Source organism: Miniopterus schreibersii, assembly GCF_964146895.1.
Source record: "Miniopterus schreibersii genome assembly, chromosome: X".
In the NCBI taxonomy this organism is placed as follows: Eukaryota; Metazoa; Chordata; class Mammalia; order Chiroptera; family Miniopteridae; genus Miniopterus; species Miniopterus schreibersii.
This window is the reverse complement of record NC_138104.1, coordinates 105,724,996-105,749,812: the sequence shown is the minus strand read 5'-3', so window position 1 is coordinate 105,749,812 and position 24,817 is coordinate 105,724,996. Positions and strand designations below refer to the sequence as shown.

The 24,817-nt window shown below is 46.7% G+C and overlaps 1 protein-coding gene across 1 annotated transcript; it reads right to left on the bottom strand.

Annotated features, from left to right (window-relative positions):
- Positions 1-4,832: 4,832 nt before the first annotated feature.
- Positions 4,833-22,014, bottom strand: LOC308551100 (arylsulfatase F-like; the record flags this gene model as incomplete). Its single annotated transcript, XM_081125432.1, has 10 exons — positions 4,833-5,188; positions 6,154-6,275; positions 8,396-8,558; positions 10,405-10,539; positions 10,819-10,955; positions 13,006-13,429; positions 16,227-16,349; positions 18,423-18,544; positions 20,474-20,623; positions 22,004-22,014. 10 exons carry the CDS (start codon positions 22,012-22,014, stop codon positions 4,833-4,835), a joined length of 1,743 nt encoding a protein of 580 aa, XP_080981558.1.
- Between the last annotated feature and the right edge of the window lie 2,803 nt (positions 22,015-24,817).

Here is a 24,817-nt window from a genome sequence, read left to right as displayed (position 1 = left end):
AGGCCTTCCCGCACTATTTTCTGTGTCCTTGGGTTACGCACAGATGGATATATATTCTTTAATTAATCTCTTCCCGCCCTCCCACCTTCCCTCTGCGATCCCTCAGTCTGTTCCACGCTTCCATGTCTCTGGATCTATTTCATTCATCAGTTTTTTATTTTATTTTTTTGTATGGCCCAAGAACTCAGAATGGTTTCTCACATTTTTAAATGTCTTGAATGTCTCCAAGGAAGGAAAATGTTCAGTGACGCACCATATTCGGGGCACACGGCCAGGCTAAATTCATCGATGTATCCTGAGCGGCTGCTTTCTCGCTATCAAGGCAGAGACGCAAATAATTTTCAACAGACCAAAGGGCCCGCAGAGCTGAAAAGAGTTGCTCGTTGGCTCTGAGAGTTCGCTCATTCCTGGTTTATAAAGTTTATAAAGTGAGTTAAGCGACCCTTGGGAATTTTTTTGTTTTTGTTTTTGTTTTGTTAATATTCACCCAAAGATATTTTTTTCCATTGATTTTTTTTTTTTAGAGTGGAAGGAAGGGAGAGAAACATTGAATGTTTGCCTCCCAGAAGCACCTCTACCAGGGCCCAGGGATCGAACCCGCAACCCAGGTGATTGCATTAAGTTCCTAGACACAGGCTACCATAAGGTGGTACCTCGGTTTTCAAACGTGGTCCGAGTTCTGAAACGTTCGGAAACGGAGGCGCGGTTCCCCGTAGGAAGCAATGCAAAACGGACGCACCCGCCCCAGGCTTTTAAAATCAACCCCTAAAACAGCGATTTCACGTGAATTTTCACTATCGAATGTTACCGCGGATCCATTAAATGATACCCAGTGAAAGCAATAAACACCACACCCTGTAGTGTAAAAGCAATAATAAATAAACACAGCGTAAAAACAGTGCTGCACTGTAGATGATAAAAATGAAAATGTCATTTTTTTCTTACCGGCAATGATGATAGTCATGGTTTGGCCGGGGGGGGTTCCCCTTCAATAATCACAGCAGGTGACTTGCTCAGGTGTCTGTGGTCCTCTTACAGAATCACTACAGGTGACCCCTCTCCTGCCGTTTCCTTCCCTTTAATTTTTTTCCACCACCGACCCCTGGTTCAGACGCACTGGATTTTTCATCACTAAAGATTTTGCCAACTGATATTTGCTTTTTTCCATATTTTAAAAATTAGTCTAAAGGGAGACAGAGTGTTATTCTCGACAGGGCCATTGGTGTGACATACAGCGGCCTTGATATTTTTTTCAACAAAAATTTGCCCTTCCGCCCGTTTTGCACACGTGTCTCTGATCAGTGCGATAGAAACGCTCTCTCTTCCCTCCTGTTCCTCCGAGGACAGTTCCTCAGTGGCCACCCGTGGCTGCTCCGTCAGAACGAACGTCTGGAAGGTCTTTTGCGGCGCGTTCAGGCCTGTGGTCCCCACCGACCCCTCCACGTCATTGCCACTCACTTCCAAGCCCGTGGACTGTCCCAGAGACACAGAATCCTCAGCAACAGGAGCATCCTCATCAACACCCTCAAATGCACGTCCAGGGACAGCTTCTGGCCACAGTTTCTTCCACGCTGACCTCACTGTTCTGGGAGACACCCCCCTCCCTGCTCTGTCTATGAGATGGAAGCAATGTGGGATATCGAAGATTCTTCCAGAATCATTTCTGAGGGTTACCCCTATGTTCGAGGTCACGTCGAAGCACCTTCGGGACAGAGCTTTGGCGTAAAGCTTCTTAACATTAGATAAGACCTGCTGGTCCATGGGCTGGATGAGCGGACTCGTGTTGGGGGGCAAACACTTTACATCAATAAAAATAAACTCTTTTATCAACTGGTCCTCCAAGCCTGGAGGGTGAGCTGGAGCATTTTCCATAACAAGCGGGCACTTCATTGGATGATTTTTGTCTTGGACGCACTTGGCCCGAACACTTCATGAACCCACTCAATAAAAAAAATCGCCCGGTTACCCCAGCTTTGCTATGTGCTCTCCACATCCCATGCAATTGGCTTTTTATGACATTGTTTTTCTTAAACACCCTGGGTTCTCAGACTGGTGGACCAGCAAAGGCTTCAAAATGTAAAATCCCCACGTGCATTCCCACAAGATAAAAGGGTCAGCCTGCCTTTCGTGGGCTTGTGTCCTGGGTAATGATTTCTCCTCTGTTACGCAGGTTTTCTTTGGCGTTTTCTTCCAAAACAGGCCTGGCTCATCACAGCTGAAAACTTGTTGGGGAAGGAAACTCTCTGCCTCCGCATAATCTTTAAATTCCCAAATTGTTCGGCGGGGTCTTTGTTGGCCGTTTCACCACGTCTCGCCATACTGAGTACGCCACTTGTTTTCAAGTTTTCAAGCCACCCTCTGCTTGCCTTGAAAATATCGCCCTCAGCGCTTGTTCCAAGGGTGTCTTATTTGTGGAGGTCAGCATGCAAATTTGAGGTCAGCATGCAAATTTGAGGAGGTCAGCATGCAAATTTGAGGAGGTCAGCATGCAGATTTGAGGTCAGCATGCAACTTTGAGGCGGTCAGCATGCCAACGAAACAGCTTTTTCACAAATCACGCTCTCAGAAATGCCGTCTCCGGCCAACTGTTTCTCATTTATCCGGAAGAAAAGCAATTTTTCCGCTTCTTCAGCTGTCTGTGTTGTTTGTCTTGTAAGTGTTTTCAGACGTCTTGCAACCATTGGCTCCTTTCAAGGCTTCTTTATTTTTTTTAAGACGGTGCAACTTGCAGACTTGGCCATCCCGAACTGCGCTGCCAGGCCCCACGCATGGACACCACTTTCAGGTTTGGAAATAATTTCCTTCACCACCTCGATCGCTGTTCTGTTCATGATTCTCTTGAGTTGGAGCATTTATCCAGCAGAGGCTTCAAAATGTAAAATCACCGCTTGCATTTCCACAAAATAAAAGGCTGATGGGCGGAGGGCTCCTGAGATGACATGAGCACAGATTGACTGCACACAGTCACCAAATAAGCCCAAATTTCACCTGGGTGTTGCTCAGGTGCTCAGGACTCAACAGCCGACAGCTGGGCCTCCAGGATCTTGCCCTCAGCGGAAGCCACGCGGCACGTTTGACTTCCGAGGCGGGTTTGAAAACCGAAGCATTTCCTCCTGTGTTTATGGCGTTCATAAACCCAAAATGTGCATCAACAGAGATGTTCGAAAACCGAGGTACCACCGTGTGGTGATTACCAGAGAGAAAGGGGGGGTCAGGGGATGTAGGAGAAGTAAAGGGGGTGATGGAAGGAGACTTGAGCTGGGGTGGTGAACACACAATAGAAATACAGATGACGAATTATAGAATCGCGCATCTGAAACCTAAATAATTTTATCAACCAGTGTCACCCCAATAAGTTCAATTTAAAAAAAAAAAGGAAACACGTTGATTTAGGTTTTTTGTTTTTGTTTTTGGGGAAAAAATATCTTTTTGGAGGCTGAATGGCTACTTTAGAGTACGGATGGTCCCTGACGGGCGATAGTCGGACTTGACAATTGTTTGACTTGACGATGGTACAAAGGGGATGCTCATCCGGCCAACACTGCTGTTCAATTTTTTTTTTTTTTATTCTGATTGTATCCTGGGATAGGGGCGTGCGGTCCCACATTCTCTCGTGCTTCTCGACAGATTCACCCCGCAATAGCTCTCCTTCAGGCCCCTCTCTTTGAGGGTCAACAGCCAGACAGTTGAGCCAACTGCATTGCCAACATTTTTGGATATTGTGTTTTGTGCCGTCGAATCCCATCACACTCACAAGATGCCCATCTGCGTCTCCTGCTTCTGGTGAGAAGCGGGGAAACGTAATGGCTCTGGAGAGGAACCTCGGGGAAATGGCCCGAATGCGGGGTAAATGGAAGTGTTTTGAGCACGTTGAAGGTGAGCTGGGCTATGCTATGATGTTTGGTAGATTAGAGGCATTAAATGCACATTCGGCATATGATATGGTCCACAGGCAACGGGCTTACTGAGATGTAACCCCATCATATGTCGAGAAGAATCTGCAGACCGGTTATCTAAATAAAGGGAATCTTTTACTCTCCTAATCAACAACTTAGATGCACACAGTGCTGGCTTCTACAGTTTGCTCTGAGTAGGCACAGGGCCAATGAGGAAAATGACCGTGGATGCTTGTTTTCCAGCTCTGAGAGCCACGTTTAAAAGTTGGAAGTTAGGCCCAGCCGGATGTGGCTCAGCAGTTGAGCGTCAGCCTAGGATCCAGGCGATTGGGGTTCGATTCCCGGTCAGGGCACATGCCCGGGTTGTGGGCTCGATCGATGACTCTCTCATCATTGATGTTTCTATCTCTCTCTCCCTCTCCTTTCCTCTCTCTGAAATCAATAAAGATATAAATTTTAAAAAAAGTTGGAAGTTAGGCATTGAGCACCGAAAATGTCCCCCAAAAAGTTAAAGGGGGGGGGGGCGCTACAACCCATGGACATTTAATAGTCTGCACTGGTAGAGGCAATGTATTGGCTTTCGTTTTAGTTTATTTTGCGGCATCCTTTCATAGTTTCAATCTTTTTAAAAATTTATCTTTATTGTTGGAAGTATTACAGATAACCCCCTTTTTCCACCCCATTGGACCCCTCCACCACCTGCTCCCAGGCCTTCACTGAACTATTGTATGTGTCCACGGGTTATGCACAGATGCATACGAGTTATTTGGTTAACCTCTTGGCTCGCTGCCCCCCCTTTCCCGCTGAAATTCATCAGTCGGTTGCATGTTTCAATATCAGTGTTTACTCATTTCAGATCCATTCCTTGCGTATTTGAAAGAGCCAAGGTTGGTGGCTTTCGGCCACCGGCTCTGCATCGGTTGCCGCTTCTCACTTTCAGTCTCTGCCTTCTTTGTCACACATACAGAAGGGGAACACCCCGCAACAGGGCATCAGCGACACAAACCGCCGATTCAGGTCGGTCCCAAGCTGCAGCTGAACAGGGGTGATGGTTTTCCTGTGTTCCCTGAGGGCGTCGGCCACCGTGCTGATGACTAAGTCATAGAGGGGCTCCGTGTCGTTGGTCAGCGGGGTCGACTCGCCAGGGTCCCGGGACAGGTCGAACAGCAGGGGAGGGTCGTGGTAGGTGACTGCGTCCCCTGTGCATTGGCACAAGCCTTCCTCATAGCACCCCTGAGCTCCTGGAGGCTGGAATGTGGGTGTCACGTAATGAACCTTCCACACGGCCTCACCTAGAGAGGAAACGAGACGTGAGAGACATCCATCCCCGTGTGCCCACTTGACGTCTTCTTCTGTCTTCTCGAGCGTTTCCTGGTCTTTCTCTTTGCCCCACAAGTTAACTTAAATATCAATCGATCTTCAGAACATTGAGACCATCAGAATCCCTGAGTGTAACGTTACACATCTCAAAACTGATATTTCTTTTCAATTAAATGTATAGGGGTGACATTGGTTAATAAAATTATATAGGTTTCAGGGGTACAATTCCATAATGCATCATCTGTATATTATATTGTGTGTTCACCCCCCAAGTCAAGTCTCCTTCCATTGCCATTAATCTCCCCTTTACCCTCTCCTACCTCCCCTACCACACGTCCCCCAAGCAATCGCCATGCTACTCTTGGTGCCCGTGAGTCTTTCTTTCTAATTTTTTCTTTGCTGAGTCCCCTCACCATTCCTACCCAGCCCACACCCCCTTCCCTCTGACAGCTGTCGATTTGTTCTCTGTATCTATGAGCCTGTCTCCACTTAGTCAAGACTGGGAAGCAGCCCAAGTGCCCACCAGTAGATGAGCAGAAAAAAAAGCGGTGGTATGTCTACACCATGGAATACTATGCAGCTGTGAAAAAGGTGGATCGCTTATCCTTTGAGAGAACATGGAGGGCCTGGGAGAGTATTGTGCTAAGTGAAATAAGCCCGTCAGAGAAAGACAAGTATCACTTGATCTCACTCATACGTGGAATCTAATGAACAAAATAAACTAACAAAGTGTTTCTCAAAATGGATATTTCTTAAAGTTATCTCTCCGTCTTTCTAAAGGAGAGAAATTCTTAGAAATGTTCTGGAGAAGGTATTTTCAGTGGTAACCCGAGACTAAAAGGACTGGGCTCGGGGATAAAATGGAAGAAAGCATCGAGAATTGACTAAAGGGACCCTGCTCTTGGCACCTGGAGGGTGCAGGGTCAGGTGTACTTACTGTCCTTCGGGTGCCAACGTGCGGCGTGGAGGAACCTACTGCAGTAGTGAAACAGAAACTCATGCTCTGATTGCTGGACCTCACCCTGAAGCAACGGCATGAGGTTTCGGCCGTCAATCACCCTGTGGACACACACAAAGAAGGTCAGGCAAGGGAATCCGGTCATCGGGCTGTTAGAAGGATGCTCGGTGCATTTCGTGGCATCCCTGGGGCCCAGAGGACAATGTGCTGAGGGTGTAGGAACATCGTGCAGGCTCTCAAGGAGAGAAAAACAGGAACCGAAAACAGCTTTTCCAGTGAAATAGCACAAGGGAGGGATGGGTCAATCCATAGGCCATCTCATGAGCGCTGTGGTCATGGCCACAGAAGGTCTCACCAGCTCAATCAGATTTCCATTTGCAATTGTATTACTACCCTGACAAAGGGATTTTAAAGAACCTCTAAAAAATGGTATTATTTTAATCTTACGTCAGAAAACATATCATATACCTTATAAGAAAAAGAAAGAATCATAAAACCTACCTCATAGGAGAAAATAAAATAAGTCCCAGATAATCCTAAAAAAATGATCATAAAAAAATAAAATTGTCTTTATTCTCGGATGAAATCATTACTTTTATTGATAATCCTTCCAAAAAACTATTGGAACTAATAGGTAAATTTTTTCAAGGTCATGAATTCAGGACTAACTGTAAAAAAACATCTATTTTACCTCTATATTTTAGCAATGAACAACTGGGTATTACTCTTTTAAAAACACCATTTATTACAGCATCAAAAATTAGAAAACATCCAGGGGTACCTTGTTTTTTTAATGTTAAGCGTTTGTACGCTGAAAGGCACAAAGCACCTCAGAGAAATAAATGGACAGATAAATCAATTCACAGATTTGAAGGCTCAAAAATTCTTAAAGTTTCTGTTTTCTACAAATTGATGTATAGATTTAATGCAATCTGAATAAAAAACTCCAGAAGCATCATTTGTATAAATCGAGAAATCTTTTCTTATAATTTTTTGGGGAAACAAGAAACTTAGAATAGCTTAAATGACTTTGAAAAAAAGAAAAAACAGCTTTCCCACTCACACCACATGATTCCAAAATTTATTATAATGTTAACCTAATCAAGACAATGTGGCATTGACATAAGGATAGGTATATAGACCAATGGAACAGGAGAGAGTCCAGAAATAGACCCAGGCATATCTTGTCTGTTGATTTTCAACAAATGCACAAAGTAATTCAGTAGAGGAAGAACAGTCTTTCAATAAATGGCACTAGAAACATTAGATATTTAAATGCAAGGAAAATAAATCTCAACCTGTACCTCACTCTGTATAAGAAATTAACTCAACGTCAACAGCAAAGCTAAATGAAAAACCTGAAACTGTAAGACCTCTACAAAAAAATGTAGGGAGGAGTCTTTGTGACCTTGGATTAGAAAAATGCTTTTATGATATTGCCTAAAAACCCTAATCTATAAAAGAGAAAGTGAAAAATTGGCCATTACAAAAATTAAAATCTGCTTTTTCAATGACAAAATGTCAGAAAATGAACAGACAAGCCATAAACTAGAAGAAAATGTTAGCAAAACTCATATCTTATGAAGTTGTATCCAGAATATGTAAAGAGCTCTTACAAATCAACAATAATAAAACGAAATACCCAATTTATAAATGGACTGGAGATATGAAGAGACTCTTCACAAAAAAAGAGATACAGATAGAAAATAAGTACACACAGGAGTGTTTAACATCATTAGTCAATTGGGAAACACAAATTTATACCCATTGGGATTCCAGTCCATAGTTATGGCTAAAATGAAAAAGAGCATTTTAAGTGTTGGCGAGGAGGTGGTGTAACTGAAACTCTCATTTATTGTTGGTGACAATGCCAAATGGTGCATCCATTTTGGAAATCAATTTTGTACTTTCTCATATTAGGGAATGATTTTTCCTCCTACATGGATAACTGAGTTTGGCCATAGTTTCTTCAACAAACCTTCCTGTCTCCATCTTCCTCCCAAATAAAAATACAAAGTGTCTCAGACGGGCCACAGGCCGGCACCATTGAGGCCTGTGGTGTGTGAGTCACACTCAAGAGGCAAAGCCATAGACCAAGGTGAACATCACCTGGGTACCGGAGAGAAAGTGTCCCCGTGAGAATAGGGTTTACCCCCTGTGACCTGAATCTTCCCGAGACAAAGATAAAAACAAGCTCTGTGAACAGGTTATAGGACGTCACCTGTCCTGAGGGACAATTCCTCCCATCAGAGCTGCGACAGTCGGAAGGATGTCCATCAAGCTTGTAGGTTCATTGATGACCTTTCTGGCTGGCAATCTCCCGGTCCATCGGAAAAGTCCAGGCACACGGATCCCACCTTCCCAGCCGGCCATGCCTTTTCCTCCTACAGGGTAAAGCAATACGGTCACAGTGATAAGTGTGGTCAAAAATGTAAATTAACATCAGTCAGTCCGTCTCTGCTCAAGGCCCATGTGCAGGCACCTGATGGGGTCAGCAGTACACGTCCACGGAACAGAGTTTTCTTGGGCTGCTCGTAGGTTTCTGCCCAACGGTACTTTTTCAATGAAGACTTTATTTATCTTCATTTATCTTTCTCTGGTCTACTTGTCTATAGCATCTAATTGTAACATATGAGATAATTCATTTTATTTTTCCTGGTGTGGCACTTTCCACAAGAATACAAATGCCACGAAGGTGGAAATTTGGGCCTGTTTTGTTCCATGCTGAACTCAGCGTGCTGAAAATTGAGTGGAATAGTAAAGGTCGATGCTAATTTCTTGTGCAAACCAGGGAATTTATCTAAAAGGAAGCAGGAGGTGATAAATGGACACCAGGATGACCAGCACACACCACAATTTCCTTGAGCCAACAAGAAGGAATGGCCATCCTGCAGTGTTCATGGATTTTTATTCTTTCACTGGTGGATTATAAGAAAGGAGAGTCTATGGAAAGTGTCCTCACAGGGCTATCTGATCATAGATTCCAACTGGGCGGGTCAGGGGGGGTGGTCACTCCCAGGCCTATAACTTCTTTAGTGAAAGGGCTTAAGCGAGCTCTGCCCATTGTGCTTGAACGTCAAGGTTAACACACGTGTGAAATGTCAGAATTAATACCCCTTAAAGGGGATATGACCCCTCAAGACAGCATGTAATCTTGTTAACTATCCTGTGATCCGATCCCCACCTTGCTTTCTCTAACCGGCCTTAGGCTCATCCTTAATTTCAAATGCAGAAAAGAAGCTGGCTTTGGTATTCTGCTCCCTGACATACGTCTTCAGTTGGGTTCAAATGAACTGTTATAAATACACTGTACAGGTTAGGACATGTCTTATGTAGACACATTAAATTGCTCAACGCAACTGAAGTCATAACGTGCTCAGACATGGAGATACTTTAAAGCTCTCATAAGCAAAACTATACAATCTTTCTGATGATCGGTTTGCTTCCTCAGCACCCCGTTGGGTTGGGCAAGGCCTCAGCTGGAAAGGCTCACTCCCTTTTGCCAGAGTGATGCCAAGTCTTTATCTCATTTACACAGGAATCCTGTCCTCCTGGATGCAAGACTATAACACCCACATTTGCATGAGTAATGACACATTCGCATCCACACAGCTTTAGCATCTCTTCAGGTTCATAGGTTCAAATGTACTGAACCCGTCACAGGTAATCCTCTTATAACCTCAGGACACCTGTCACTAGACCAGATCAGAGAGGTTGCTGACGGCTGTGTCTTCATGGGCCACAGGTTCGGGCACAACTCGGAAGCAGTGTCTGTGAATTTCACTGTAAGACCTCAGACGAGCTTGGCCATGTATCTGGAGAAGGGCGCCCAAGCTTTCTGAATGTCCAAGGAGAGTTGGGTTGTTGTTCTTTGTGCCCAACCTGTAGACCACGTTTCTACCCATTCTGCACCCTCTCCCTTTGTAGATGAAGCAATGATTAGATATTCAACTTATTGAACGACTTGCTTAAATCACCTGCTGACTTTAACACTCTTTAATCCCACAGGATTACCAGGAAGGCCGATGTCTAGTGTTCCCTGGAGGTGTTAGCCAGTTAAGGTCAATATCCTTGGATTTCAGTCCTACACTTTATTTTTTACCAATAGAATCATCTCGTTGGGTGTTTCACGCATCATCGGCCTCCTGCTTCATGCCCCGGATTTTTATGACAATGAGGCTAAGAGACCCTAGACCCAAGGACACCCCAGGCATGACCTTGGCTCCTCACCTTTGAATATCCCATTCCATCCACCAGCCTGGACGTGGCCCACCCGCTGCTCCACGTGTCCTCCGTGGTCTGAGGTGAAGTGGACAAGCGTGCGATTCCTCAGCCCCAAGTTGTCAATGGCAGCAAGGAGCTTGCCTGAAAGAAGAAAGAGGGACCCGTGACACTGATGACGTTACGAGCTCCGGGCATCCCTGTTAGTCCCAATAGGTGCACATTCCTCTGGGAGCCGTTGCAAAAATCTCGCTCACTTGAGGTTCCCCAAATCCTACACTCCAGGAGCAGGTGTGAGTGAGCCTGTTTCCTGAACCCCCCTCAGCACCCCATGTGGAAGGGGCGATTCTGGTAAATTAAGCGTGGACACGGATTTGTTGCTAGGCCAGTGCTGATGTGCGCAGGTTCCTTCTTGCCACTTACCCACGAAGAAGTCCATTTCCTGCACGTTGTCTCCGTATAAGCCATGCTGGCTGGTGCCCATGAAATCCTTGGCCGTGGGGAGAGGAAAATGGACATGCAGGAAGGAGTAAAAAAGGAGGAACGGTCCTTCTCGGTGCCTGAGGAGACATGGATCCCATCGGTTTTGAGTTGTCAACTTCTGCGAACGGGGCTACTTTGCTCTTAGACAGACAGACAGGCTCCTTTCCGTCCTGTGCACACCCAGGAGAGGAGACGCGTGCAAAGACAGCCCCTTGGAGAGGGTCCCCTGGGCAGAGTGGATTCCAGGATCCCCCAGCATCTGGACTCTGCCTTAATTTTAGGGTGATGCTGCCCCTCAGATGCCAGGACGCGGGTCGGTCATCCTGCTCTCAGAGGTCACACAGGGTTATGATCCAAACCAGCTCTGCTTGGAGCACTTTCCCAGGGCGCACAACGTCTCCGACTAGAGTCACAGCCCAAGGCGCACAAGAGATGGTGTCACTGGGGTGGTTACCAAGAAATGTCAGCGCTTTCACAACCCAAGAGCCAGCGTGAACAGAAACGCCTTGGCAATCTGTGCACACACCTTCGATTCCCATGTGAGGGTGCAGGGAATGAGGGGGACCCCCTCCCAGGCCTGACAATCTGTCTGCAGCAATCAGTGGCACTCAGCTAACCAGGGCAGCCACGCACAACTCCACCCAGTCTTGGGGAAATTTCTGCTCTGTCTCATGGGATATTAAAGAATTAAGAATGGGTGAAAAATGAAAATTTTAAAAAAAAGTGTGCCACGGTTTACTGGGTTGAATGGTGTCCTTCCAAAATTGTCCACAAAGACACTCAGAATGTGATCTTATTTCACTATAGGGTCTTTGGAGATAGAATTACTTAAGAAAAGAGTGTATTGGGGTCCAGGGGGCTCAGAATCCATTGGGGTCCTTATAGGAAGAGCACAGTTAGGAGCTACACAGTCACCCTGAGAGGAAAGAGGGACTTGTGAAGACAGAGGGAGAAACTGGAGTGATGTGGCCACAGGCCAAGGAGCACCAAGGACCCTCCCCTGAAGCCTTCAGAGGGAACCTGGCCCCAGTGCACTCAAAAATCACCACAGAGCTAAGTCTAAAATCCTGCTGTGCTCAGTACACGTTCCCCTGGCTCAGACGTCTCAGGTGAGGGTCACACCCACACAGACACCCTGTTTGGGGACTTCTGGGCTCCGGAATGAGAGAGAGAATACATTTCCGCTGTTCTCAGTCACCCCGTTTGTGGCACATTTTTAGGGCAGCCCTAGGAAACTGGTATACAGGTGGATCACGATTGAGGTTACATGTTCCTGTAGGAGATATCTGAAGGGTTAGCTAATGTTCTTTCGGTCAGTCTTTCTAGAACTCGGCCCCTTGGGAAGGGCACCGGGAGATAAAGGAGTTTGACCTACATGAAACCAGCCACAGAGCTGCATCTACAAGGCAAACATGAGCCTGTTTCTCCCACACTCTACATGTGCGTCGTCTCCGCTTGGGCCATGGGGTAAACACAATGCTAATGATCAGATCAGACAATGTGCTTGAGTAAAGAAGAGGTGGTACATATATACAATGGAGTATTACTTGGCCCTAAAAAGAAATGAGATATTACCCTTTACGACAGCCCACATGGATGGACTTAGAGGGTACTAGAAGTCAGACAGAGTAGAACAAATACTACGTGATTTCACTTATATGTGGAAGTTAAATCACAAAATAAACCAGCCACCAAACAGAAACAGGCTCATAGCTGCAGAGAACAGACTGATGGTTGCCAGAGGTGATCAACAGTAAGCCCTCTGATTTTCTTTTCTCAGTAGGTTTCCTTCCCTCAGAAACAAGGTGATGGCCAATTTTTTCTATCGTCTAGTCCCATCGGACATATTTCTCATTCTGAATGAATATACTGAAGATATGCATTCAGATAAATAAGTCAACCCAGTGTGGGTGGCTCAGTGGTTGAGCATCGAACCATGAACCAGGAGATCGTGGTTCGATTCCTGGTCCCAGAACATGCCGGGATTGTGGGCTCCACCCCCAGTAGGGGGCGTGCAGGAGGCAGCCGATCAATGACTCTCATCATTGATGTTTCTCTCTCTCTCTCCCTCTACCTTCCTCTCTCTGAAATCAATAAAAATATATATTTAAAAAAAAATCACTTTACCTTTCTAAAAACGAAATGGCCTCCTTCACCATGATGGACCCTGCTCTTTCTGCTTTCATGGGCTGCTCAGTAATTTCTTCCTTACGCATGAGGAGGCAATCCCAGTACAGTGAAGACGAATAACTGGATAACCAAAAGTAGCTCAGGAGGAGCAGAAAAAGAATCATGAAGAAGATGACGGACCAGGGCATGCAGGTCAGGTGAGTCAGTTTCCCTAGAGTGAGCGTGAGCACAGCCAAGGCGAGCAGCTGTACACAGATCCAGACTCTCCTCCCGATGGCTAATTCTGTGTCACGAGAAGGATCTGGCCAGCAGGTGTCAAACAGACTATGTGGCATGCCATAGAAGTAATCAAAACCATACTTATACGGATGGTGGCAGTGGTCACTTCGGAAGCGGCAGTTTAAGCCCTGATGCCATTTCCCTGAAATTAAACACACACAGATCACACATAATAAGCTCACATATCACAAAGACCATGTGGTGATTTTTCACTTGAAACAATAAGTTAATGCACAAAAATGGAGTAGCAAATACATTTCATTTCTTTAAAAATTGAGGCTTGGCATAGACTCAGTTTTTGCTCTTCTTTAGCTGGCAGCTCTCTGTCCTAAGATCTGGTTGTGTGTGAACAAGTGGGATAAAAAAATAATGGGAGGAAAAGACAATTGTGTGTTTCTAGCAGGACAAGTCATAAACTCAAATATAGGTGTATGATAGAGCCAAGGCAGAGTATAGATGACGGATACGTAGGTTGGTTGGCAGGTAAGTAGTTAGATAGATCTTAGATACTGACAGAGATATGATAGAAGATAGATGGATGAGTGGGTGGAAGAATGAATGGATATATAGACAGTTAGAGAGATGGTGATAGATGATAGATGGATAGATAAATAGATACAAAAAATAATACATAGATGAGTGGTGGAGGGATGGGTGGATGAATTTGTGGGTGGATGGGCAGAGGGATGGGTAAGTAGATAGGCATGGAGATAAACAAATAGGTAGGTAGATAAATAGATGGATGTTAATTATAGCCACAAAGATAGATAAATAAGAGAGAGAACATGGATGACACACAATGAATAGTAATAGAGATGTTGAGTGAATGGATAGATGATTGATGACAGATGATAGATAGATGATAGATAGATGATAGATGATAGATGATAGATAGATATAGATAGATGATAGATATAGAGAGATGATAGATAGATAGATGATAGATAGAAAGATGATAGATAGATGATGATAGATAGATAGATAGATAGATAGATGATAGATAGATGATAGATAGATAGATAGATAGATAGATAGATAGATAGATAGATAGATGATAGATGATAGATGATAGGTAGAGATAAATGGTGGATAAATGAATGGATACGTGAATTGTGTGGGTAGGTGGGCTGTTAGAGAGAGAGAGAGAGAAAGAAAAACAGTGGTGGATGGATGACTAAGTGAGTGGATGGAGAGCTAGATACATAGATAGATGTAAGTTATAGGCAGAAAGATAGATAAATGATAGAGAGAAGATAGATGATACATGATGGATAGATATATAGAGGGTAGATGGATACATAGATGATAAATGATAGATACAGATAGATGAATAGATAGATGATAGATAGATATACATAGATGATAGATGATGATAGATAGATAGATATAGATAGATAGATGATAGATAGATAGATGATAGATAGATAGATAGATAGATGATAGATAGATAGATGATAGATAGATAGATAGATAGATAGATAGATAGATAGATGATAGATAGATAGATGATAGATAGATAGATAGATAGATAGATAGATAGATAGATAGATAGATAGATAGACAGCCATCCAGTAGTGGATGGATGACTAGGTGAATGGATGGAGAGCTAGCTAGCTAGATGTAAGTTATAGTCACAAAGGTAGATAAATGATAGAGAGAAGATGAAGGAGGATTGATAGATATGTAGAGGATAAATGGATGGATGAATGATGGATGGATGGATGGATGTTGGGTGGATGTTGAGTGAATGATGGATGGATGGATAGATGATGGATGGATGGATGGATGGATGAATGGATGATGGATGGATGGATGATGGATGGATAGATGGATGGATGATGGATGGATGGATGATGGATGGATGGATGGATGGATGGATGATGGATGGATGGATGGATGATGGATGGGTGATGGATGAATGGAAGGATGAATGGAAGGATGGATGATAGATGGATGGATGGATGGATCAATGGATGGATGGATGGTGGATAGGTAGATGATAGATTAGATAGATGATAGATGACAGATACATAGATAATAGACATACATAAATGACAGAGGCTGTATTGAGCATGGAGGAACAGAGATGAATGAATGAATGGATGGATGGAAATTCAAGAGTCTCCCACTAGACTTCAATGAAGTAAGAGGTTGATTTGGCAAAAGTTGCCACCCCTTGAATGGTAACCCAATGATCCAGGTGAGCCCTACAGGCATTTGGACTACGACTATAATGATGTGAATCCATAATACCTTAGTAGTTACCTGTGTGCCATTAGGACCACATCTAGAATGCATGAGCTGACATCGCTGAGTGCCTGAGAGGGTAGGGAGGTGACAGGTAATGCTCCAGGAGTAGGCTTTCTCTGTTCTAAAACAACACAGTGGTGGACTGGGCAGGGCCACATGGAAATTTCTCAGCAATGCACACAGTCCTTATCTTATTTTGGACGACTGCTATGGGGTGCAGACATTTTTACACAATCAAAACTTGACCCTCCATAAAAAACTCATGACACTGACTTAAGTTGTGAGCTCTTGGGAGGACACATTACATGTCCAGAATTATGCCTGGTGGGTGAGATGCAGGATTTCAGAGCTCTCACGGGATAATGCGGAAAGAGAGCGCCGTTGTAAATCTTTATCATAGAGCGTCTTTGCACAGAGCACCTGTGCCAAGGTGAACAGCGCAGGGTGATATGGAAACATGTGGGATGGACATCTGGAAAGACCTGGGGATTAGGTGGGAAGGGGTCTTCGTCATGACCAAGTTTTGTCTGCAAAGGGTGGATAGGTGTCATTTAGGATGGAGCGTGTGCATGTACGTGTGTGTGTGTGTGTGTGTGTGTGAAGGGTGCTTGGTAATAGCAGGTCCCATGTGAGCAAAGCACAGTAATGACAGAGAGTCCTGGAGGACACAGAGAACAATGGCTTCTTACCGATAATCGCCGTGCTATATCCTTGCTTCTTGGCTAAGGCTGCAAATGTCGTTTCATTAAGAGGGAGTCCAGAACGGGCCCCGAGGGAGTAGATGACACGGTCATTTTCAGCCGAAACCATCCCTAAATGTAAAGTGGAAACACAACCCTGGTACACATGGTGAGTGGGTCGGTGCTCATCAGGTGAAGAGGGAGAGAGACCTGGAGAGTTCAGAGCTTGGGAGGTGGAGAGAGGATGAACCAGGAGGAGATGCCATCGTGTGGGGGAGGAAATTATGTCCTCCAAAGACAAAACTCACACTGGTCCATAATGCAAAACCCCTTTAAACCCTTGTGTGCACCCACACATGACACTATCAGGTGTCCTCAAACCCACCGCCCAACTTCAGTAGGCAATTGCTGATTGAACATCTAACAGGTTCCTGCCCCCAACTGGGGAAATCTATGCCTCAGAAAAGAAGTCGAAACATGAAATCTTATGAGAACTTCAAACTCTTCTGTTCCTACTAAACTTGATTTTTTTCTGACAATAGAATGTAGTTCTGTTTGTAGGACACGTGTGTGTGCTCAATCCTTGCCCAGAACCTGAAGTCGGGGCATCTGGGCAGAGTAGATATATCTGTTTTGAAACTCTTATGACTAAAGTTGATGTCAAGTAGGTGGGGGACCAGTGATTCTGATTCCAAAGACATGTAATTATGGGAAAGGAATAGAAAAAAGCAAACGAGTGTTTGAAGGACCGAGGGAGAGATGAACACCCCGAGATACCCAACAGGTGTCCCTGGTGAGTAGCTGAAACTGGGGGGACTTGGCTCCGTCCCATTGGGAGTGATGCCAAGATCCTGGGTATATTGAACATTTTTGAGCAATCCAGCCCTGGTGAACTCTCGAAATGGATCCATTCTGCCTTCCTTCTAAAATAGGGCCTAACCTGAAGCAGTCTCAGGGAGTGGGAACAAAATTGAATATGACAAGACAAAGCAGGTTAAAAAAGAAAAACAACAACATCCAGATAAAATCAGGAGAGCAAACTCGGGCAGGAACTGTCAGCGAGCCAGCTGCTCCGATACAATCAGGAGAGCAAATTACACCAGGAACTTCAAATGGGACACAAGAGAAAGCTCTTTGAAATTAGATTTTTAAGACCGGGCACTGTACACAAAACATATTTCTTCCTAAAATACTCATTTAACATAAAGTGAGCAGCAAAGGGGAAAAGAAAAAAAAATTGAACACATGCAGATTTACTCCAAGGGGAAAAAAAAAATTGCTGTTCACTGGACCTGATTAACCTGATCACCAGCTAAAGGTCGATGTCGTAAACCTCAGGGCGTAGTAAAGATTAAGGGACCCCCTGAAGAGCTCACCGCTAAAATCATAACTATGGCTCAGCAATTCCGCTCTTAGGTACGTGTCCAAAAATAATTTAAAAGGTCTGTTCAGCCCTAGTCAATTTGGCTCAGTTGGTACCGCGTCTGCCTGGAAACTGAAAAGTCCCGGGTTCGGTTCCCGGTCAAGGGCATGGACCTGGGATGCAGGTTGATCCTTGGACCCCCATCCTGGCGAGGGGAGGAGGAAACCAATCAACGTGTCTCTTTCATATCGATGTTTCTCTCTCTCTCTCTGTGTCTCTCCCTCCCACTCTGTCTCTAAAAAAAAAAACACAAAAAAATCAATGGAAACTATACCCTTGGGTGAAAATCAGCAGCAACAAAAAAGGTGTTGAAACAAAAACTTGTACAGACGCATTCAAAGCAGAGCTAAGTCCTCATAGCAGTTGAAAGGGAGAAACGACCCCAGTGGTTGGTCTTCACGGAGCAGACGAGCTCCTGCGTCCTATCTGTCGGCTCAGCGTGGATGGTCTGGGACGTTCTCATGGAACCTCCTCAAGGTCGTCGGGTTTTGTAAGTTACCCCCTTGCAAGGCAACGTCTCATTTGTGTCCTGGGGCAGAGAGTCAAGGCTATGCCGGGCCTCGGGGCATCCTCAAAAAACTGTCCCCGAGCCCAGGTGAAGGCGTCCCTCAGCCGCCTGAGGCGATCGGGGTCACTCAGGGGCACAGGGATTTGGACGTCGGCATCAGTAGCTGTCCACTCAAGAACAGGGGTGTGTGGGCACCTCTGGGCGTCACAGGAGGGCCCGTGGCTCCCACCTTAATGAGGCAGCAGAGGGGGGCCCAGGGTCCCAGTTCACAGACCTGACCGGATGGGGTACCTTCCCGTGAGGAACGCGGATCGGCTGGGGGTGCACATGGAGGCTGCGGAGATGTGCTGGGTCAGCTGAACGCCGTCTCTAGCCAAGCTGTCGATGTTGGGGGTCCTGGAAGGAGAGACGGAGGGAAAACTGGAGAAAGGGGGATGGGAGGAAAGAAACAGAGATGGACAGAGACAGAGAGAGAGAGAGAGACAGAGACAGAGACAGAGATAGAGATAGAGAGACAGAGAGAGAGAGACAGAGAGAGACAGAGACAGAGAGACAGAGAGAGGGAGGGGAGGGAATGAGAGACGGAGACATGGAGACAGAGAGAGAGACAGAGAGACAGAGACAGAGAGACAGAGAGAGAGAGACAGAGAGAGAGACAGAGACAGAGACAGAGAGAGAGACAAAGACAGAGAGACAGAGAGAGAGACAGAGACAGAGAGAGACAGAGACAGAGAGACAGAGAGAGGGAGGGGAGGGAATGAGAGACGGAGACATGGAGACAGAGAGAGAGACAGAGAGACAGAGACAGAGAGACAGAGAGAGAGAGACAGAGAGAGAGACAGAGACAGAGACAGAGAGAGAGACAAAGACAGAGAGACAGAGAGAGAGACAGAGACAGAGAGAGACAGAGACAGAGAGACAGAGACAGAGACAGAGAGACAGAGACAGAGAGACAGAGACACAGAGACAGAGAGAGGGAGGGGAGGGAATGAGAGACAGAGACATGGAGACAGAGAGAGAGACAGAGAGACAGAGACAGAGAGACAGAGAGAGAGAGACAGAGAGAGGGAGGGGATGGAATGAGAGATGGAGACATGGAGACAGAGAGAGACAGAGGCCAAGAGCGACAGACACACACAGAGACATAAAGAGGAAAGGGAAGGAGGGAGGGGGAGAGATTGAGAGAGACAGACAGAGACACAGAGACAGAGAGACAGAGGGAGACAGGCAGACACACACATAGATCTGAAGGTAACAATCTGTGCTTAAGTGTCTTTGGCGTAGAAACCATGGCTCTGCCCAGCCACTTAGAGACCTGAGGATGAGCGTTTGGTGGATAAATGTCCCTTCTCTGCACTCAGGTCACACACCTGCCTTGGGATTGGCTATAAAACCAGCAGGGATCGTGCGGGACCAGCCATGTCCAAACCGCACGTCTTATTTGGAGGTGCTGTCAGCTTTGGGAGGCCCGGCCCAGGCAGACGGATCTTATGACCCAGCAGGAGGCTCTGATGTTCGATTTTCTTGTCTCCGAAAGCCCACTGTTGACACCCATCCCCTAACAAGGCCTCTGCTCCCCAAATTGGGAAGCGCGGCCCGATCGACTCAGCCCAGGAGACGTCCACCAAGTGAGGTCAGCCCGGCCGTAAAGACAAGGGTGAAGCGACTTCACGGACGGCGGGAGCCTCATGAAGGAAATTAAGAAACAGACTCAACGGAAACAGACTCAGAGGCACAGAGAAGAGACGGGCGGCTGTCCGAGGGCAGGGGCGTTGGGGGGCTGGGTGAGCAGTGAGAAGGGGTTCAGCAGAGAAAACAGCAGCTCATAGGCGCAGACCACGGCGTGGTTATCACCAGAGGGTGGGCGGTGGGGACCTAAGAGAGGAAAGGGGGGCTCGTGGTGATGGAAGGAGACTTGTGATGGTAAAGACCCAACACAATGTACAGATGATGGATTGACGAATTGTACCCCGAAACCTGCATAATTTTATTAACCAGTGTCACCTCGATAAGGCAATAAAAACGTTAAAAATACATATAAAAATCAACACTCCGTCTCAGAAGGCTCCCTCGTGATGGGTGACGACTGAGCACTTTGCCCGGGGGACTCACAGGCATGTGCTATTCGCTCAACAGCCCAGAAAATCAAGGTGCAGGAGGTGAGGCAAGTTGCCCGAGGGGTCGCAGCCGTGAGCGCAGAATCCGGATCCAAATGCATGTAACCCTGAGTTTAATATTCCCTCTTTCTCAGAAAGAATAAATTGGGTTTTGGGTGAAGCAGCGGTCAGCAGGTGCATCCACCGTCCCGGCTGAAGGACCACATACCTTAAAGTGTCGTTGCCATAGCAGCCCAGGTCTCCGATCCCAAGATCGTCTGCCATTATCAGGACAATATTCGGCTTGTCATCAGCCGCCATTTGGGCCCAGCCCACGTGGAAGAGCAACCACACCCAATACAGGGCCACCCAGCGCCTCCTGAGGAACAAGCTCAGACTTAGCTGGAAACACCCTCTTCTGGATGGTTTCAGGGGCCACATCCCACACCCCCGTCATCTCCTCTGAGGGCACCAGGGTTTGTGGGACACCAAGCACATCTCCCCAAAAAAACAGACAGGCCTACGGATTTCTCTTTCCAAGTCAACGTTGGCCATCGCTGTTGAATGGCACCCATGGTGCCCAACGTCCGGCTATCCTGGCTCCTCAATGCACCCAAACCCATTGCTATTCTAGGGGGTGAAGTCCCAAAAAACAGGAATTCACCCAGAGACCCAAGCCTTTCTCCCTGGGTGAGAGGCCCTAAGACTTGGGAGGTTGTGTGGGTGGTGATGTTGCTGTTGACTTAGGGTTGTGGTTTCTGACCCATGGTTATGGCGACCGGGCCAAGACCTATGAAGCCATGTCCCCGGTTCCCCTGCTGACCTGTGGTTCTGCTGCTAAGACTTAGGAGGCTACGGGGGGGTTGTGCGGCCGATGGCCTTCCCGTGACAATGTCATTGTGTGTGGTGTCCCAGCTTGGCTGAGAAAAACCCAAACAAAGACAAAGTCACCACGGAATAAACGAAAAGCGGGGCTTGGGACAGAACTGGATTCTGGGAAGGATGCCGTCTGGAATCTGGTCCTTCACTGAGTCTTAATTTTGCTCAAGTCCCGTTTTCTCAAAAAAAATACATATCTTCCCACTGGGTCCCCACCCAGGTATCAGGTAATGGATGTTGGATAGTTGAACCATTGGCCCCAGACCCGTTAAAAATATTCTGATACAACTACCGACCCGAGATTGACACCCTGCGTTCCCCAAACTTTCCCCCCAAAAAACTGTTAACTCCTTGGAGACAACAACTCTACATCCAGGACTCTTTCTATGGACAAATCATAACATTACAGAAACGCTTTCCGTGTCTCCCAAACTGAATGAGTTGCCTTTGTCAATTCGTGCTTTTACAACGTTTTAAAATAATACAGGAGGTCCAGGGGTAGCTGAGCTGGTCTGAGCACCGTTCTGATACCTCAAGGTTGTGGGTTCGATTCCCCATCAAAGCACATACTAGACTCAGGCAATGAACGCCTGGCTAGTTGGATCCACAAATCAATGTTTCTCTCTCTCTCTCTCCCCCTTCCTGTCCCTCTAAAATCAATCAATAAAAATAAAATTTGTATCAATGGTCTAAATCTCTTCTACTTTACTATTATTAGTATAGACTTGCTGAACCCAGAATATCAGTTTACACTTGGGCGGCCAAGCACGTAAGGGAAGCGTGAGATCGGAGGGCTCTGGCTGTCCAGCTGAGTTCCCAGACCCCACAAAACTGTCCACCAGCCTCCACGTGTCTGCTTGGGGCCTAGTTGCCTCCTTACCTGAGCGTCATCTTGGAGACCTGAGTGTCCTCCTCTTTTCCTTGGGCAAAGAGATAAGCTCCTGAAGAGAAAAGTGTGTTATCTTTGGGTCGATGAAATCAGCTCCCATTTTGTTTGGAAAACTTTCCTCTGCTTCCGTCCACTAAAAACAGGTTTTCTGACTCTCTAATGGTGTAAACCCTGGGCTCTCGGTCGTTTTTAGCTCTTGGCCCATAAATGAAGAGCGTGAGCTGGGCCAAGTCCCAGAGCCGCCTGGCTCTTTTTTTTGGCTGTGAGATAATCGGCTCAGGCCCTAAACTTCCCGTCAAACATGCTCATGAGGATATAGTCTCAGGAAGGAGCGGAGCCTAAGGCTTTAATCTCACCGAGTCTCCGTGGAAGGAACTTCGGTCCCCTAAAGAGAGACAAAGGCTTAATCTCCTTCTTTGATTGTCCATGAGTCCAAAGGCAGGCCCCTTTCTGGTGATTTTAGGGAGAGTAATCGTTGTGTACGTTTGGGGGATGCTCTGTGATAACCAAGGGACATGACAGCAAAACTCATTGCAAAGGAAGATAGAAACAAACACTCACCTTCCCCCTGAAATTTATTATCCACGCTTGAACCTTAAAGTAAGACTAGATAGAGAACACTAAGCTCCTCCTTCAAAAGTCCACCCTAAGAACCCAAAACACCAACTATGAAGAAGACACACACCCCTGTGTTCACAGCAGCGCAACTGGCAATAGCTAAGATTTGGAAACAGCCCAAGTGCCCATCCATAGACGAGCGGATAAAAAAGCGGTGGTACATCTATGCCGTGGAATACTATGCAGCTGTGAAAAAGGTGGATCTCGTACCCTTTGGGACAGGACCTTACCCTTCAGGAGGGACCTGGAGAGGATTATGCTGAGTGAAATAAGCCAATCAGAAAGACAAGTACCCCAGGATCTCACTCATATGTGGAATCTAATCATCAAAATAAACTGACCAACAAAATAGATGCAGAGACACTGAACATGGAGCAGACTGAGGGGTCTCAGAGGGAAGGGGGTGGAGAAGAGATTAACCAAAGAACTTATGTGCATCTTCGCATAGGCCCTGGACACAGACAGTAGTGGGGTGAAGGCCTGGGGAGGGGTGGGGGTTGGGCTGAGGGGGGCACAGGGGGTGGAAATGGGGAACATCTGTAATAGTGTCAACAATAAAGGAAATATCCATCCTGCTCAAAATGAAAAAAGCACAGACCCGCACACAGAAAACGGGCTTGTTGGTGCAGAAGTGGGAATGAAGGGATGGGGGCAAGGAGGGAGGGAGGAGGGGGGTGGAGAGTGGGGTCACTAACAGGAAAATTGGCTTGGAATCAACGGCTCGGTGTCAGGGCTGATTCACTGAGTCCCGGGAAACTGACAGTCAAGCTGGACCCTTTCAGCCTGTGGAGCCCATGAACTCTGCCTGTTACACCAGAGAGAAAAAACAGGAGAGGACCCAGAAGGTCCCTGCTCCTACGACTTCCACGTGTGAGCCCTGGCGGTGGGCTCGGCTTTGCTTCCCCGTGGCCGCTGTGACCTGGAATTCACACATTGCCGGCCACACCCTGGAGACCTTGGCTGGCTCCCTTGAAGGATCATTGTTGCTAATTGATTTTCATTTTACCACCCTTTAAATTCCTGTTCTCATATTTTAAATTCACCAATACAGGGTGGGGAGACCCTAGGAAAGGCCGAACCCCAGCCCCGTGCCCATCTCTCTCTCTCTGTCTCTCTCTGGTCAGATCGCTATGTCCTCTCAGGTGCACTGTGTTCGCTTCCAGGCCCGGTAAATAATTAACACTCATCTGTCATAATTTCCTCGTGTTTTATCGCCGAGGGCATCTTGCCATCTCAGTGAGAAGGATGAGAGCCGATCCTAACACAAGATTGAGTATGGATAAGCTGAGCCCGGCACCAAAATGCCTTCCCTGACTCACCCGTCCGTGGCGTTGTCTACGGGATTCCAGGACAAAATGCAAAGGCCGCCCTTGGCGATGTTTGACTCTCCTGGAAGCCACCTGGGAGCGTGGAATTCATCCGTCAACGACTGACCCACGGGAAGGCTGGTCCACACTGAGGGCTGGGCTGGAAGGAGCTCACCCAGGGGACTCACCTTTTGGGTATGCAAATGAGGTCATCTGCGCGCTCTCCTGATTTGCAGGTGCGCCTGGAAATCCAGGTTAAAGGAAAGGAGTCATTAGGCCAAACACCTGCAGACTCGCTTGCTCCGGCTGAGTGTTCTTAGCTGTGCCGACGGGCAAATGATTTATCAAACAGAAGGTAACGGAAGGTGGACGCTGCCAAGCCAGGGCAGTTGCTTACATTTGTGCACGTTCAAAACACTTTTAATAGGGCTTCGTCACAAGGGGAACACCCAGGCTCCTTCCCAGGGCCAAAACACTGAGCGTAATGGGGACCCCGCCCTTCTCCAGGGAGAGGTCATCCCTGTGCTACAGGTAGATATTTACACCGTGGAATACTATGCCCAAGTTATCGCCAACCCTTGTCTCTACACGATCCAAGTTCATAGGAGCACTGAACAGGGTCCACAGCAACTCTTGGGCAAGGATCCGTCATACCATCTCCCCCTAATTCTGGGAACCCTCCCTAAATGTCTGCCGGCTTCCTCGCAGCCTCCTAGAGTAGGCCTGGCGATGGCGATGAACCCTGGGAGGGGGCCACTGTCTTCTTTGTCCACACGGGTGAAGCCGGACTTGGACCTTCTCATGAGATCCGACTTCATCAGTGTCAGCGGTGCCTTCTCATCGGCTTGCGTGATCCAGGGACCCCACCTCTTTAGAGCGA